The sequence below is a fragment of the Sus scrofa genome, chromosome 1, assembly GCF_054392235.1.
Source record: "Sus scrofa isolate SSC_HxYL_T2T_F1_AM1 chromosome 1, Sscrofa_HxYL_maternal_Yorkshire_Landrace_v2.0, whole genome shotgun sequence".
In the NCBI taxonomy this organism is placed as follows: Eukaryota; Metazoa; Chordata; class Mammalia; order Artiodactyla; family Suidae; genus Sus; species Sus scrofa.
Genome location: NC_139383.1, coordinates 87468677 through 87486245, shown reverse-complemented (window position 1 = coordinate 87486245; position 17569 = coordinate 87468677). Strand labels below are relative to the sequence as shown.

At 38.7% G+C, this 17569-nt stretch overlaps 2 protein-coding genes across 2 annotated transcripts in view; both read left to right on the top strand.

Moving 5' to 3' along the window:
* Positions 1-4356, top strand: part of IRAK1BP1 (interleukin 1 receptor associated kinase 1 binding protein 1) — a 38907-nt gene extending 34551 nt beyond the window's left edge. The window contains exons 3-4 of the mRNA XM_003353300.5: positions 1612-1742; positions 1854-4356. Coding sequence (XP_003353348.1) covers positions 1612-1742; positions 1854-2124 — 402 coding nt within the window. The 3' untranslated portion in view covers positions 2125-4356. The remainder of the gene's footprint in view (positions 1-1611; positions 1743-1853) is intronic.
* A 1451-nt stretch (positions 4357-5807) lies between these two features.
* Positions 5808-17179, top strand: LOC146406181 (uncharacterized). Its single transcript, XM_085013149.1, has 3 exons — positions 5808-5852; positions 15621-16063; positions 17034-17179. Exons 1-3 carry the CDS (start codon positions 5808-5810, stop codon positions 17059-17061), a joined length of 516 nt encoding a protein of 171 aa, XP_084869275.1. The 3' UTR covers positions 17062-17179.
* Positions 17180-17569: the final 390 nt, after the last annotated feature.

Genomic DNA, 17569 nt, shown 5'->3' with positions numbered 1-17569 from the left:
TCTTTGATACAGTTACTTTCCAGTCTGGTGGGCTGCCCACCCAGTGGGTATGGGGTTGCTTATATCGCATAAATGCCTCTCCTGCAGTTTTGATGTGGCCTCCTCTTTGTCTTCTGGAGTAGGATATCTTTTTGAAAGTTTCCAGTACATTTGGTTGAAGGTTTTTTAGCTTTTGGTAGTAATTCTGTTGTTTTTATGAGAGAAAGTGAGCTCCAGTCCTTCTATTCTGTCATCTTAGTCCCATCTCCCTGATCTGTTTGCTCTTGAATTGAGAGGACTGCTGCGAAAAGAAAAGTAATGAAATCAGCTTCTTCAAAAAGGTAGAGATGGGAGTCCATGTGTCCTGAGAGAGAAAGAAGGTCTTTGGTTGTCAGCTTTCGAAACCATGGTTTTTGCTCTAAATTAAACAACTCTTGATAAATTTAAAAATATTTGAATTATACAAAGTAAGATTTGTGACCATTATAAATAAATTAGAAAACAGTAACAGAAAATCTCAGGGAAATCCCTCAAATATTTGGAATTTAACTAACATACTTCTCAATAACCTATGAGTCAAAGGGGAAGTTAAAAAGTGCATACATGGAAGGGAGAAATAATACCAATTCTATACAAACTTTTCTAGAAAATGAAAAGGCTGGAATACTTCCCAACTCATTCATTATAGGGCCCAAAATAAAAAAAACTAGGGGGAGAAAAACATTACAAGCAAGGAAAACTACAGAACAGGTATCCATCATAAATTTATGTGCATAAATTTTAAACAAAATTTCAGCAAATCAAATCCAGTGATATATAGAAAGGGTAATGTGTAATGACCAAGTAGGGTTCATTCCCAGAAAGAATGGTTGGTTCCAAAATTGGTCAATCTAATTTATCTTACAAACAAGTAAAAAGGAAATACCATATGATTATCTCAATAGACGAAGAAAAAAAACACTTAACAAAATCCAACCTAAATTCCTAATAAACATGCCGCATATTTAAAGGTAGAGGACATAGTGAAATAGATGAGCTTCCACATATAGATCTGAAAATAACTATTGGAAGAAGAAACATATGTCAGTGACAGCAGTGAAATATGAAGTAATTACTGCTAATCAGGAAGCTAGCTAATGCATAGATGACTAAAGAGTCATGAAACATTTATCAGGGTTAGAATTTAGCCAAATAAAGATGAAAGAGAAACCTTCCAATTCTCTTTCATAAAAAGTCCCTGACTGGTTTAAGAATTTTAAAATATTCATGTCAGTATTGGATAAATTACAAAATTTGTAAGCAAAAACAAATTTAATAACAAAATAATTTAGTTGTTAAGTACCAAGTAGGCTTTTCTTATCTGTTATCTATTATAACATGACCTCATTATCTCATTATAATTTGGCTTTTTTTTTTTTTTTTTGCTGTACCCATAGCATGTGAAAGTTCACGTGCCAGAGATCAAGCACATGCCACAGCAATAACCAGAGCTACAGCAGTGACAACACTGGATCCTTAACCCACTGAGCCACCAGGGAACTCATGGCTTTACTTTTAAAACCTGCATTTAGGAAAAAATTTGAAATAATGCATCAATCATGAAAATAATTTCAAGTGTCGTTTCATTTACAGGTCTGCATTACATTTACTGAATTTGGACAAATGCAAAATATTTGTAACTTTCTTGTTGAAAAGCTGGATAGCTCTGTTGTCATCAGCCAACCCCAGTTCTATCATACTCCAGGTTCCGTTGAGAATCTTCGGTAAGTTAAGCACATCGTTAACTCAATTATCAATTAATTAAACAAAACTATTTATTCAGTGCTGCAGTTTGTTAAATGTCATATTAATAATCTCTGTATTTGACTCCCAAGACGGCAAGCTTGTCTTGTTGCTGTAGAAAATGCATGGCGCAAAGCTCAAGAAGTCTGTAACTTTATTGGCCAAACTCTAGGAAAACCTTTGTTAATCAAAGAAGAGGAAACGAAAGAATGGGAAGGCCAAGTAGATGATCACCAGTCATCCAGACTCTCAAGTTCATTAACTGTACAACAAAAAATCAAAAGTGCAACAATACATGCTGCTTCCAAAGTATTTATAACTTTTGAAGTAAAGGGGAGAGAGAAGAAAAAAAAAACAATCTGAAATTCTGACCAAATTATATTGTGTTTATATCTTTTTGTCTATTTTTATACTGTTTATAATGTTTACTTTTGTCCTGGATATGTGTATATTGTATAGTATATGAACTGTTTCTCTCCCAAGTCTGTCAGTCTTTGAATAGTTCTACAGAATACTTATGTTTACTTTCTATTTTCAAAAACTTACTATGGGAAATACTCTGGAAATAAATGTGTTATATGTTTATACCTATACACTGACAATTCATATAAGTGCTTATGTAAATAATTTTATATTTCTACTACTCAAAGAAATATTGACACAGTTTTTACTATGATTCATAACACTCGTAGAAAGAATGATGAGCAGTATACTACTCTTGATGAAAGTGTAATGAGGTATACTAAGAAAAATATTTTGATGCCAGAAATAAAAGACAATATATGGACCAGACTCTCTTCACCAGGGCTCTGATTATAGCAGCACTCTCCAATACAAATATAATGCAAGCCATACACACACACACACACACACACATATAAAATTCAAAATTTCCTGGTAGACACATTTTTAAAAAATAAACATTTGAAACTAAATTTAATAATTTATTTAACCAGTATATCCAAAATATCATCTCAGCATGTAATCAATAATTTTTATACTAAATTTTCAAAATCCATTGTATATTTTATATCATAGCACAACTCAATTCAGATGATAAATTTTCATCAGAAATACTTGATCTATTTTGTTTCCTAAAATATAGTTGAATAAAAATAGATTCACACATCCAAGCTGTTCCAGACAGCTTGAAAGTTCAGGTAACTGGATCGAGTATCATTTTTTCATTAAAAATTTTTAATATTTAAAATTCAGTTCCTTGGTTGCATTGGTCACATTTCAGGGACTAACAGGCCATAAATGGCGAATGCCTACTGTGGTGGGCAGTGCAGGGCTGTACACAGATAATACTGATCCTTAAGACTATGTGAGATGTAACCACAAGTACATAAGAGTGCTACACACCATCTGCAGGTGCTTCTACATAGACCAATCCTATTGTGCAGTACAAGATTTCTATTCCCCACCCTACCTCTAGGCCCTAGGGTTTTTGCTTTGATATATCTCAATACTCATATTCCAATGCTTCTTTCCCCTAACATATTCTAGTATGCAGTTTCCATCCTTGACCACTTTTTTAAATGACCCTAAACAATTTTATCCATCTCTTCTGTAATAGCCTTGGTGGGAGGGAGTGAGGAAGCCAAGAAGAAAAGTTTTAGAATCTGAAACCACTATTTTGAGATCTTGACTTTTCTACTTTACTCCTTTAGAATGGAGATCTCATGCTTCTTATTCACAGGGCGTTCTCAGCCCCAGCATAGTGACAAACAGAGCAGCTTTCCAATATCTGCTGAACAAAGGTACCAATTATAGAAGTTTGGTAAGGCACTTTAATTTCTTTAAGCTTCTCTTTCCTCACCGATGAAATAAGGCTAATAATTTACTACCTTGCAGTGTTACTATAAGGATTCAAGTTGGTAAATATAATACCTCGAGAATAATACCTAGCACATGTCATTCACTCTGAATATAGTAATTACTATATCAACTGCATTCGTTGATTATTGTCAACATGAATAAAATGTGGCTTTTTCCAAATCTTCCATTAAGATGAATTTTTAAGTGGTCATATTGAAAACAAACTTATCAGAAAACTAGTCTAAGATATGTTGAACTTTTATATCCAAAAAAGTTAAATAAATTATATCTTCACTTTTATTTATCCAATTGTGTAGAAAAGTATAATCGAGTCTGTACATCAAGAAAGAAACTGTTTATGCTCAATAAAATTTAATCATGTGGGTAGGTTTTTCTTAGCCACGGCTTCATTATATTTTTGGTTCTATCATATTTGGTAAAGAACATTATCAACTTAGCATGAAATACGTAACAAATTTTATTTTAAGTTAGCAATACTTTTTAGAATTTACAGGCATTTTTAAAGATGTTGCTTCAAAAAAAATCCTGTAAAGTGGACAGTCCTACAATTCTGTAAAGCATCTGAAAGAAAAAAATCTTTTAAGGATTGGGTTGGTTTACTACATCCTATGTACTTTAAGGGTATCAAATTTAGTTGTCAGTTAATTTGCAAGTTAATTGCTGACACATGGCATAGACTGGCGTCTCACAATGAGTGACTTAGAGGACCTGTGTGCCACAAAGCCTGCTAGAATAAACTTATCTCAAACTTCATCCTGACAGGATTTCTTTCTTCTGAAACCCCCTTTTTAAAAAAATCTTTTAAGAAAGCAATAATTTATAATTGCTGTTTTCTAAAAGAAAATTGTTTTCTTATTAGGATGTTTGAAACAGACCCACTGTATCCCAACCTCCTTTTTAGAAGGAAATACTATTAAGACAAGATTTCTTTTTTTTTTTTTTAACATATATTTATTTATTTATTTATTTATTTTTATTTTTATTTTTTTGTCTTTTTGCTATTTCTTGGGCCGCTCCCGCGGCATATGGAGGTTCCCAGGCTAGGGGTCCAATCGGCTAGTGGGTCCAACAGACCCACTGTATCCCAACCTCCTTTTTAGAAGGAAATACTATTAAGACAAGATTTCTTTTTTTTTTTTAAGATATATATATATATATATATATATATATATTTTTTTTTTTTTTTTTTTTTTTTTGTCTTTTTGCTATTTCTTGGGCCGCTCCCGCGGCATATGGAGGTTCCCAGGCTAAGGGTCCAATCGGTCCAAACATATATTGTTTGCTACACAGAATTTAATGTAGCCACTGGCCCAGGCCAGAGCCACAGCAACGCGGGATCCAAGCCGCGTCTGCAACCTACACCACAGCTCAAGGCAACGCTGGATCGTTAACCCACTGAGCAAGGGCAGGGACTGAACCCACAACCTCATGGTTCCTAGTCGGATTCGTTAACCACTGCGCCACGACGGGAACTCCAAGACAAGATTTCTGAATATTAGGATTGCATTCAGCTGCATGCTAAAGATTACATGTTTTGTGGTAGCAATTTATCTTTTATCGGTATTCTTATTTGGCAGTTAAATTGAGTTCAATGTAAATAAATAAGACCTGGAAAAATAATTTTAAGATTCTGTACCTCATATTCCATTATTATTATTATGACCTCCTTGGAAATGTAGGTTAAGAATATCCCAATTCTGTTAACCTTGTTTTGTTGTTGTTGTTGCTTGTCTTTTTAGGGCCAAACCCATGGCATATGCAAGTTCCCAGGCTAGGGGTCAAATCGGAGCTATAGCTGCAGACCTGCACCACACCTCACGGCAATGCCAGATCCTTAACCCACTGATAAGGATTAAACCAGCATCTTCATGGATACTAGTCGGGTTTGTTACTGCTAAGCCACCACAGGAACTTCTGTTAGCCTTATTGATGAGAATTTGATAGGAACTTTTTCTCTTTGGCCTAAAAAATTAAAAGCATGAAGTATGAGATCAAAGGTGTGAGGTAGCATATTATTGTCCACATTACAGAAGAAATCTATACAAATTAGTTTAATCAAAATAACAAACATTATTTTATTCATATTATATTTGGCCATAGCTTCTACTCATAATTTAATGTGGCCTTAATCACTTTAATATGTTCAGTTCTGTTAAAAGACTAGAATTCACAGTGGCTAATCCAAATCAAACACTGCTCTCAGGATGAAGCAACAGGTGTCTCAGGACACTTTTCAAGAGGGCTTATTGGTACTGTTTTATTAAAAGAGTAATATCCTTTTATATGCTGTTAAGCTAGAGGATGTTTCTGTTTCAGCCACTCTTCTGGAGCTTCGCTTCAACATCCCAACCAACAGTTACTCCCAGGAAGCCATTGTCCCTTGTGGGTGATCAGCAGCCCCACCTTAAAATGAACAAATATGGTTTTGGACTTAAATGGTTATAGCAATGAAAAAACGAAAAGACTAATCACAAACATATATTGTTTGCTACACAGAATTTAAGATTTATCAGGGTTTCTTAGGCTCCGCTTAATTAATGAGATAATATTAGTGCACCAAAAACTAAAATTAGTTTCCACTCTAAGAGATTAAAAGCCCAGGTGGCATGGGAAAGTACTAACCTAAGTGATCCTGAAGCAAATTAGTAATCCTTGAATTTTTAAAAAATCTCCAAATATGTTCCTTACCATCTAGTGGCAGTTGGGGATGGGGGATCTGTGTGTGTCCATTTTTTTAAATACAGAAATTCTATCTTATGTTCCTTCCTTTCAACAAACAATTTTGGGCAAAAGAGTCAAAAATGGGTAAACACTTCCAGTTCCAGTACTTCAAACATAAATCAAGTTATACCAATCACATTAATTACATCCTAATTATTTTTTTATTTTTCTCTATGAACTCCTCAAGAGTAGGGCTATGTGTTAAATGTTTCTTTTCCTAGTATCTGGCTAATAAAAGGCTGAGAGGAAGAAAAGCTGGCTGTCATTTATTCTTTTTAAATCAATGGAAATGGAAATAAATTCAGTTTAAACATGTGTTTTTATTAAAAGTTCTAAGTTAACTAAATTTATAATGCAGTTTTACAGTGGTTGTAGTCAGAATTTCAAAACAACTTTCCTGAGAAATGTGTTATGGCCTTTTTTTTTTTCCACCAGTACACTGTTATGTACATAACCACCTTCTCCCAGATAAGCAACATTAAGGAAACATAATGCCTTATCAGTGACCACCCTGTTCAGTTTTTTTCTGCAGAGGGTCTTCTCAGGAGTGGGTTACCAAGTGGAGTTCATGCTGTGTTTCCACACTTTTTAAAAGACATGCTTTTATTTCCCCAAAGCTTTACTGTCTCGGAAAAGAAGTCTGTGTTGTCTGTGCTGTACTTTTGTTTAGCAACTTGTCTCTTAAATGGCTTAGAATCTCTGTTCATTTTAAGCTTCCTGGGTCAGCTAGTCCCTTTGCCCTTGTCCTCCTGTCACCACTGAGAATGATTACACGCTCCTGCCACACTGCTCACAGTAGGCCAGGACACCCTCAAGGAAAGCTGCTTCTGAAACTGACCGAAACAACCCCTATACAACTCCATCTAATAAATTCAGTAAACTTACAACTTCTAATCAGTGGATGCTTAAATTGAGTGTTTCCATTTCTATTAATTTTACTTTCAAAGCCGATTCCAGAAGATCATCCTTGTACTTGGTAGCAATAATGAATTCATACCTCACACAAAAAATAGTTTTTATGCTTTTTTTACTAAATCTGTTATATGCATTGTAATTCCATTTGTAAAGGATAGTGTAATGAGTCAAATAAATCAAATCTAGCCCAAGGAAGTAAATAGCATCAAAAGAAATTTTTTCTTAGTTTACGCTAAACTAAATTATGAAAAGTCAAAAGTACTACATTCGATATTGAAGTAGAGGGTGAGGTATAATTAAAAGTGAATGTCACTCAAATAAAGTACAAAATTATTTCAATATATTAAATGTTTCACTAGCTCAACACCTGCAAGGTAAGCACAGATTTCTTCTTCCTTGTACCTATTCCTGAAGTGATAAAGATGCAGTGATACAGACTGATGTGTTCTGGAAAGAATCCAAAATGAATATGCAGCTGAAACCTTTGAAAGTTTCATTTGCAAACCACAGAGGTCAGCATATATTTGAGGAGTGACTGCATCTGTTTTATCCCGTAGGAATGTTTTTAAGTCACAGTATCCCCAGCGTTACTGCTCTGAAACATTACATTCATTTAAGATATTCAGCTGGTTTAGTACTTCACTTGAATAAGAAATAGAAAATTGATGACCTCAGTAACATTAAATCCAACACTTGAGAAATGTTTTACCTAAATGATTAGACATTTCATTGTCTGATATTAACTAATGATTTTTCACATTATTTCGTGACGGCTCTGGAAACATAACTCTGCAGTAACCATACAACCAGAGTTCCCATTGCAGCGTGGTGGGTTAAGAACCCAACTAGTATCCATGAGAATGTGGGTTGAATCCCTGGCCTCACACAGTGGGTCAAGGATCCAGCATTGCCATGAGCTGTGGTGTAGGCCTGTGAGCTGCAGCTCTGATTCAACCCCTATCCTGAGAACTTCACATGCTGCAGGTGTGGTCATAAAAAGGAAAAAAATAAATAACCACAGGACTGAGTAACTCTGAGAATACCTGCAGCTCTAGGGTTCAGAGAGATTCTAGCCCGCACTCCACCACAGCAACTGGGAGCAGAAATCCCAGCAGTGTGTCCCTAACGCCACCCAACCACTGTGTCTCCTTGTGTTCAGAAACGGAATAGGGAAGTTGAGAGAATAATGAACTTGAGAGACAGCAGGCATGATGGGGCTGTCACATCACCCCCAGGAGTATATTTGGAGGCAGTCCCTACCATGCTTAGTTTGCAATTTACAGTCTGCTAGTTAACAGAATTATTAAGGCTAGAAAGAAACGTGTAAAGTCTGTATAGAGAATTTTTTAAATCATGATCAGTAATGTGGAATGTAATGTAGTTGTGATGCTATACTTACAAACATCTTTTTTTTAAGGGCAGTATCTGTGGCATGTGGAAGTTCCTGGGCCAGGGATTGAGTCTGAGCTGCAGCTGTGACCCACGCCACAGCTGTGGCAACACTGGATCCTTTAACCCACTATGCTGGCCAGGGATTGAACCCATGCCTCTACAGCAATCCAAACCACTGCAGTTGCATTCTTAACCCACTGCACCGCAGCAGGAACTCCCAACATTATTTATGAAGAAAGGACAAAAGCTAAAATTAAAGTACTTAAAATTAATTAAAAATATGAGAAAGTTTTGTTGAGGATTTTTTCTTTAAAATTCTGAACACCCTTCTCCCCTTCCTACCTTGTCTCACATACAAAGTACTATTTTCCATGAATGCTTTCTCTGAAGTCATATATAGTCCAGATAAACAGCCCAAAATCTTGCACATAAGTACCCTTAACAAGTCTGCCATATTGCAAGTAAGGCCAGACATCTTTTAATTTTTGCCTCTGTGAAGATGAATTATCATGGTTGGTGAGGATTTCATGATTTGTTTGGAAAAAAAAGGGGGGTTAGGATTTCAAAAACTGTTTATCAAGTCTTAATAATAGTGATATTAATGTATATTTTGTTACTTGTATCATAATGCTTTTCTCATAACCTGTCCAAAATATATCCCCCTATCTAGCCAAGCCTATAATAATCTGGGACAAATGTCAGAGTAAATATCGCGTTACCTAATTATTTCTTACAATTTTTCCTTTCCATAAAAAAAACCAGAAGTGACTCAGCATGAAATTGTCAAAAATAATTATTTTTATTATCAAGGTTTAAAATGAACTTTGGATATCTTCTTACATTTGTAGAATTCATTAAACCATTCCACTTACTAGATGCCTGTAATCAGTTACATCCCTAGGCCAGAAATTATTTTTAGACCTCTTTTTATTCTCAAGTGGTCCTGATGCTTTTAAACTCATGGATTTACATTATTATCTGAGAAACTATATAAACATTTGTGTGTAAATATATAAATAATCTAGATAACATAAATATATAAACAGTCAAAAAGGGATTACTCCTTTGCCACATATCCATTACTACTAACACTATAAAGAAAATGAATCTGCCTCTTTTTTTTCTTTTTTTTTTTTTGGCTGCATCCCAGGCAAGGCAAGGGATCGAATCCGTGCTGCAGTTGCAGCCTGTAGTACAGGTGCAGCAACAGTGGATCCTTAATCCCCTGAGCCACAAAGTAACTTCCTTTGTGTGTGTGTGTCTTTTAAGGCCACACCCAAGGCATATGGAGGTTCCCAGGCTAGGGTTTTAACCGGAGCTATAGCTGCCTGACTACGCCACAGCCACGGTAACACCAGATCAGAGCCGCTTCTTTGACCTACACCACAGTTCATGGCAATGTCAAATCCTTAACCCACTGAGCGAGGCCAGGGATCAAACCTGCGCCTTCATGGGATACTAGTCAAATTAGTATCCGCTGAGCCACGATGGGAACTCCTGCCTCCTCTTTTTAAATAGGATGTAATTATCACTACTTTCAGCTCCCTGGCCTTTAAATTTTTATAAAGGAATAACATGGAATTAATAACTAGTGAATCTTCTAGATAGTCTGAAAAGACCTTTCCTAACTTCCTTTGTTTCATACACAATATCTTAGTTCAACATATATTTTGGAAAGAGTATGTTTAAATCAGGAATCAGATTACACAAAATTTATAAAGAAGATTTATATCATAAATCCCCTCTACCTTGTCTTTAATAACCAGTGCTTTATGAGAGTCATCCTTTGTTTTCCTGTATGACCATCTAGAACCATCCCAATAGGAAGCTTAAAAATAAATAAAATGCTTAAAACAATAAAGGGCACTATGCACATAACATATGCAAATGATGCTCCTTGTTTCCCATGTCCGGCTATCATCTCTGAGAGACAGACTTGTCTTTTATCCAACCATTTTGAGTTTATCTGTGTAAAAATAAGAGAAAATAGACCTCTTCCATGAAACAAGAATATCAAATACATAAACACACACACTCCATAGCAGGGTCAGTGAATTTTCTGTTGTTTGTGAAATAAGATGTCAAAACTTCAGATTAAGGATGTAATTTTTTTTTTTTTTTTTTTTGGTCTTTTTGTATTTTCTAGGGCCGTACCCGAGGCATGTGGAGATTCCCAGGCTAGGGGTCTAATTGGAGCTATAGCTGCCAGCCTTCACCACAGCCATAGCAACACGGGATCCAAGCTGCGTCTGCAACCAACACCACAGCTCAGGGCACCACCAGATCTTTAACCGACTGAGTGAGGCCAGAGATCAAACTCGCAACCTCAATGTTCCTAGTCGGATTCATTAACCACTGAGCCATGACGGGAACTCCAAGAATAATCCAGCTCCATAATATTTCTTGTGCATTTCTATTATAGTTTTTATTATTCATTACAGCCAAAATCTTTTTTTCCACAAAGGATCATTTTCTTCTTTTGTAATTTGTTTGTTTGGTTTGGTTTTTTTTAGCCTCGTCTACAGCATGTAGAAGTTCCTGGGCCACAGATTGAACCCACACCACAGCAGTAACCATGCTGGATCCTTAACCCACTGAGCTAGCAGGGAACTCCTTGTACATGTCAGATGAAATTTATTGTCTAGGAAAAAAAAAAAAACTTTTATGAGGATATTATTTTTTAAAAGTGAAATATGCCTTATGGGGCAATGAATCAATCACCTCTGGAATACTAGGAGGCCTTTCACCCCTAGTAGGGTCAAAATCGATCCAGTAGTAAAAAGAACTCTAAAACTATATATACCGATATTCAGCATTGATATGTAATTTTATCATCATATTTTACTACAGTTCTCTGATATCCCAAGAATTCACAAAACTGCAAACAAATAATGAAAACGTGGGGTAAAATCCAGATTTGGGGAGGCAAAAAAACTGACCACATCCTCTGCCTTGGTTCTCACTGACGTAACACACGCAGTCTGTGTGAAATAGCAAGAGTTAACTCTGGTTTACTTCCCCCAAAGGATAAGGAAAGTATACACCAACAAAAAGCTGACAGATTTACGTGTGCTAGAATAAACTACCTTAAGTATATGGAATGCTGAATATTCTCTTTTTCCTGAAAAATTTGACTTCTTTTCCAACTATATAGGGAAATTACAGATGAAAGAAAGTTGACAAAGAACAGGCTAAGATCATGTTCCATTACCCTCATAGTCTTGCTTCGTTTTCCCTGAGACGAAGCTAAAAAGTAAATATTTTTCAGAAATTACATTTTGTCATCAAAGGTTGCTAAGTGATTTGATTTTTCTCCAAAATTGTTTTGAGCCCCTAATTGCCCATCAGTATTCAAGCTAGGTTTGTTTTGGGGGCTTTTTTTGGCCGCACTCTTGGCATGAAGAAGTTCCCAGGCCAGGGGTCCACCCAAGCCACAGCAGCAACCTGAGCCACTGCAGCGACAATGCTGGATCCTTAATAAAGAGGCCACCAGACCACTCCCCAAAATATTATTTTAAATGTTGTGCACAGTTCTCCTCTGAAGGAAGGTAGCTATTTTTTTTAAGGATGAAAGAAAAGAGAGAATTCAGTACAGCTCTTTTATGACTTGAAGACTCTAAGCAGAACTGTTGCCTTATCTCAGTCAGTGGAGTTCCTGGGGGAGCTCAGAGCTACAGAACCATCGGGACACCATCTGCAGGAATCTCCATGGTGAGCAGTCTCCCGAGATGCTTCTCTATGTAGCCTCTCAGGCAAAAAGAAGAATATGTGTTTATTCACCTTTGGTGTGCAAATTCCTTCAGCAACATTTACGTATGAAATAATAGATGTTTTCTAATTACTGCTGCTGAACTCAGTAACTTACTAAATTTTTTTGGTATTGGATTGAACATTAACTAGAAGCATTGCCAAATCATTAGCTTTCTTCCCAGCTACAATTACTCTTCTTAAAATAAATGACAAATAGCCCAATCTATTCCCCCTAATTCAAGCACCCAACTTTCTAGGTTCACTTAAAAGGTGTCTTACATTTGTGAGCCCAGATAAAAATTTCACTTGATATACATGATAAAAATAGCCTGAAAGAGAAATCTTAGGACTGCTAGAGAAAAGCTTCCTTCAGTAGGAAAAGGATATCATTTCTTAAGAATAATTGAAATTCCTAAGACCCACTTAAATCCACAGTTTTTGTATTAAAACCATAGAGGTTAGAAGTTGGCACTGAGAATGTTTATTTTGTATGCATGTTGAACACACACACAATGAAATACTGAGATAGCCTAACGTGGACTTTTGGCTGAATTGGGCTATTAGTCTGAGATAGCGCTTCTGTTGGTCAGTGCCATGTAGGTGCAGTGTGTACATCTACCCAAACAGCTTCCAGGTTTAGATCTGTAGTGGGACAGGATCAATGCCCACGAATTTTTTAAGCCACCATTTTGCCTCTTCACCAAGAGCGGTCTGACTGGTTTCTCTTTTTTGTTTCAACTTCTTTCCTAGCATCAGGTTTGTTTCTTGATTTACTTGCAGTCTAGAGCTGAAGGACCAAAGAGGTCGACTCTGGGCCCACCTACTACCTAAACCCAAACTTCTTCTACAGCATCATTAATGAGTAGTCAGCCAGTCTTTGGCATTAGAGTATTGGTAGAAAATTATAAAGAAAACTATAAAGCATGAAAGGCCAGTGTTAGGATGAGAGAGAAAATATGAAATGAGATGAGGGAAAAGTATAAATTGAAGAGAAGGAAAATTACTGACTTAAGAAGGGAAAGCAGGCAAATAATACAATGGCCTGAAGGGTCATGGATATATCCCTGCCATGTAAAGATTTCAACGTAGCTCCTCAGCAGATCTACTGTGTGTATATATGCATGTTTTTTCAGCACATCAAGGACCCCCCTGAATGAGAGTTGTCTCTGTATTCTCTTTTTCACATCCTGATTCCAAGCCAAAATGCAGAGGAATTCTACAATTCTTAATCTGAACATCACATGTGAGTCCATTTCACTATCTAGGAGAAGGTCCTTAAAAAATAATAATTTTCTCCAGTAACAACAGAAAATGGTACAGAGGCTGAGATGAAGTCCAGGAATTTACGGATTATGTAAGAAATTTTAATAAATTATTTGGAGCTTATTTGGATCCTTAAAATGTAGCAAAAGACATTTGGAAATTTAAATACCAACTAGATGTTTGATGTTATTTTGCACAGTATGTTTTTTTAAAAATAGTATATTTCCATTACAGTACGCTGGGTGGGTCACAAAGGATGGACATGCAGAGTCTGAAAGGCGGGCTGGGGCCAGGTGCCCCGGCCTTGACACTTTTTTTCTCCTTTTTTTTTTTTCTTGAAGTATAGTTGATTTACAATGTTGTGCCAATTTTTGCTATATAGCAAATTGACCCAGTCATACATATATATACATATACAAATTCCTTTTCCTGTATTATCTTCCATCATGTTCTATCCCAAGAGATTGGACATAGTTCCCTGTGCTATACAGTAGGACCTCATTTCTTATCCATTCTAGATGTAATAGTTTGCATAACCCCAAACTCCCAGTCCATCCCATTCCCTCCCCCACCCCTTTGGCAAACACAAGTCTGTTCCCTATATCTATGAGTCTGTTTCTGTTTTGTAGATAGATTCATTTGTGCCATATTTTAGATTCCACATACAAGCAATATAGTATTTGTCTTTTTCTCTCTGACTAACATCACTTTGTAGTATGAGAATCTCTAGTTGCATCTATGTTGCTGCAAATGCTATTATTTCATTTTTCTATGCCTGAGTAGTGTACCTCATCTTCTTAATCTGTTCATCTGTCGATGGACATTCAGGTTGTTTCCATGTCTTGGCTACTGTGAATAGTACTGCTATGAATATGGGAGTGCATGTATCTTTTTGAATTATAGTTTTGGCTAGATAAATATGCCCAGGAGTGGGATTGCTGGATCATACGGTAGTTCTGAATTTCGTTTTCTGAAGAACTTCCATACTGTTTTCCACAGCGGTTGTACCAATTTATATTCCCACCAACAATGTAGGAGGGTTTCCTTTTCTCCACATCATCTCCAGCACTTGTTATTTGTAGACTTCTTTATGATGGCCGTTCTGACCAGTGTGAGGTAGTACCTCGTTGTAGTTTTGATTTCAAAGCTTGACATTTATCCAAGTGATGCTGAGGAAATGCCTTAGGAATTTCTTGGGAGAAGGGATTGCTAGACTGTAATGGGAGAAACTGGAGTTGCTGTTAGGATGAGGGTGCAGGATCCAAGAGAAGGGCTGAGGGCCTGCCCTTGGGGTGGGGAGGATGGTAGGGCTCTGATCAGGTCACAAGAGGAAAGAGAAGAGGATACTTCTTGCTCTGCATAAAAACATGATAGATTATCTAGGCTACATTGAAAATCGACCGTGTGCCTACCACACTCCTGGTGCACTATGGAATATTCAAGAGAGGAGTTCCCGTCGTGGCGCAGTGGTTAACGAATCCGACTAGGAACCATGAGGTTGCGGGTTCGGTCCCTGCCCTTGCTTAGTGGGTTAACGATCCGGCGTTGCCATGAGCTGTGGTGTGGGTTGCAGACGCGGCTCGGATCCCACGTTGCTGTGGCTCTGTCGTAGGCCGGCGGCTACAGCTCCAATTCGACCCCTAGCCTGGGAACCTCCATATGCCGTGGGATCGGCCCTAGAAATGTCAAAAAGACAAAAAAAAAAAAAAAGAGAGAGAGAGAGAGAGAGAGAAACACAAATCCCAGAATTTAGTTCAGGAACAGCATCCGAACATAACCGCCAGAGCTCCTGCAACTGCTACAAGGTACAGAAAGAAAATGAAGAATGGAGGAAACAAGCCATCAGTCAAAAGAGAGATTAAGGTGCCGACAGCGAGGGACAAACCAAACTAACCTTGACAAGCCCCTGCCCTCCCCCAAGCCACTCAAAGTGCAATAAATTATAACGTCACCTTCCTAGCCCCCAAAATACCTAGAATGACGCCCAGCGAGGAAGAAGGAGCCGCTCTCTCCCAGGTTCCCCTCAATCCTGTCACGGTCTGGGAGCGGAAGTCCCAGCGTCCCCAGGCTGGGGCACGGGGACCTGTCCCCCGGTGAAGCCCGGATCCGGGCTGGCGCGCCATCGTGTCTCTCCTGGGCCGGAGGCCGGAGGGCGGGGTACCCAGGATCGGACCCCGGGGCACCCCGGATCAGACGCCTGGGCGCCCACCTCTGCCTGCGCTGTCAGCTCCCCAGCCTCTCGCTCCCCTGCCCCAGCGCGGCGCGGACAGAGGAGGCGAGAACAGCATTCGGGGCGGGGCACTTGCAGGCAGCGCTGGAATCCGGCCTGCGCTCTCGGATCCGCCTGCTCTGCTCGGACGTCAGCAGTCTCCTCCTGCTGGCCTGCGGCCTTTCAGACTCACTGGTCCCCGGCGAGAAGGTACCAGAGTACCACCCAGAGCGCCGTCTGGTGCCCGACCCGCACCCCATCCCGGGGGGCGTGTCGCTGCTTTGCCCACTGTTAGTGCAGAGAGTCAGGATGGCATTCCTGTCCTCCACATCCTTCACCCTCCCTCTGCCAATGAGGGCTGAAGATTTTAGCTCTTTTCGCCCTTTCTTTTCATACTCCTTACTCCGCTCCTATTGTGACTGCCTGAAACCAGGCCACTGTCCCCACTGATCACCCTCCTCCAGTCTCAAAATGTTACCATTGCAAATCCACGCTGGTGTGTAGTGAGCCAACACAAATGTTACTCTGATCTCATTCTTCCCAGCTTCAAAACTGAGTTCTGGCTAAATTCAAGTCAGAGGTGTTGTCAGTTTCAGATTGTTCTGGAAATGCTCCATCAACAAGGAGCTTAATAGACCAGGGGCTCCAGCAGCTGCCTACTGAATCCCATCTCTGAATTTGTGCCCTGGATTCCCACTTCCCTGAGGCTGCTCCCAGCTAGTATCAGGCGGGGCAGGAGACAAAGGACACCTCTGACAGTCAACTTTGACTTAGGGATTCCCAACTTGTCCTGAATAACCTTTCTTCAACAACACAGCTGTCAGGATGCCTTTGCCCAAACTTGCTTCTGTTTCTCCCTCACTTGGGGTCAGACTTAGCATTGCAGTCAGATGGATCACCCAGGCTTTCCAGGCTCCTTCACAGTTATCTTTCATAGCACTTCCTTTATTCAAATCCCATCTTGTCATCTACTTCTTGGAAGATCTGGACTAACACATATACCTAGAAATATCTCTTGGGTTATTCAATTATAGGTATAGTAGGAAACTGTATTCTATTACAAGTTAATCCTGAAAGGACTGTTGCCTATAAACTTAAATTGCACATAATGGCCCCTCTCTGGGAACCCTACCTTCCAGGTAGTGAGCATTAAGCTAAAATACTTTCATTTATCTCACAGGAAACATCCTGACCAGGCCCACCTGTGAATGGCTGCAGGAAGGAAGAAATTAACACATCCCCTCTGGAGGCTGACAGGAACCAGGAAATGCTTGACTTTTCTCCCTTCCCTTCTTCCTTATAAAAGAAGCCTGAATTCTCACTCAGACAAGGTTGTTCTTTGAGACACTAGCCCACTATCTTCTGGGTCTGCTGGATTTCCACATAAAGTCATACTTCCATGCTCCAACAGTTCATCTCTTGATTTACTGTCCTGTCCTGGGTGAGCAGTACAAACTCAGACTTGCTCACAAATTTTGGCAAAAGCCAGCCAGGAGCCATGTTGCTCATGGCCAGCGAGCCGACTGGAGAAGGGGATAAGGCCCTAGTAGCTGCCAGAACCACTTGTCCTGTGATCTTCCCTTCAAAGTACCCCAAAGCATCCCTGGCTGCCCCAGCCCTTGGCAGTGGGAACAAAGACAGCTGGGAGCTGGTGGGCTCCTTATAATAGAGGAAGTCCCTCCAGTGTGTACAGCCAGAAATTTTGTTTCCTCTTCC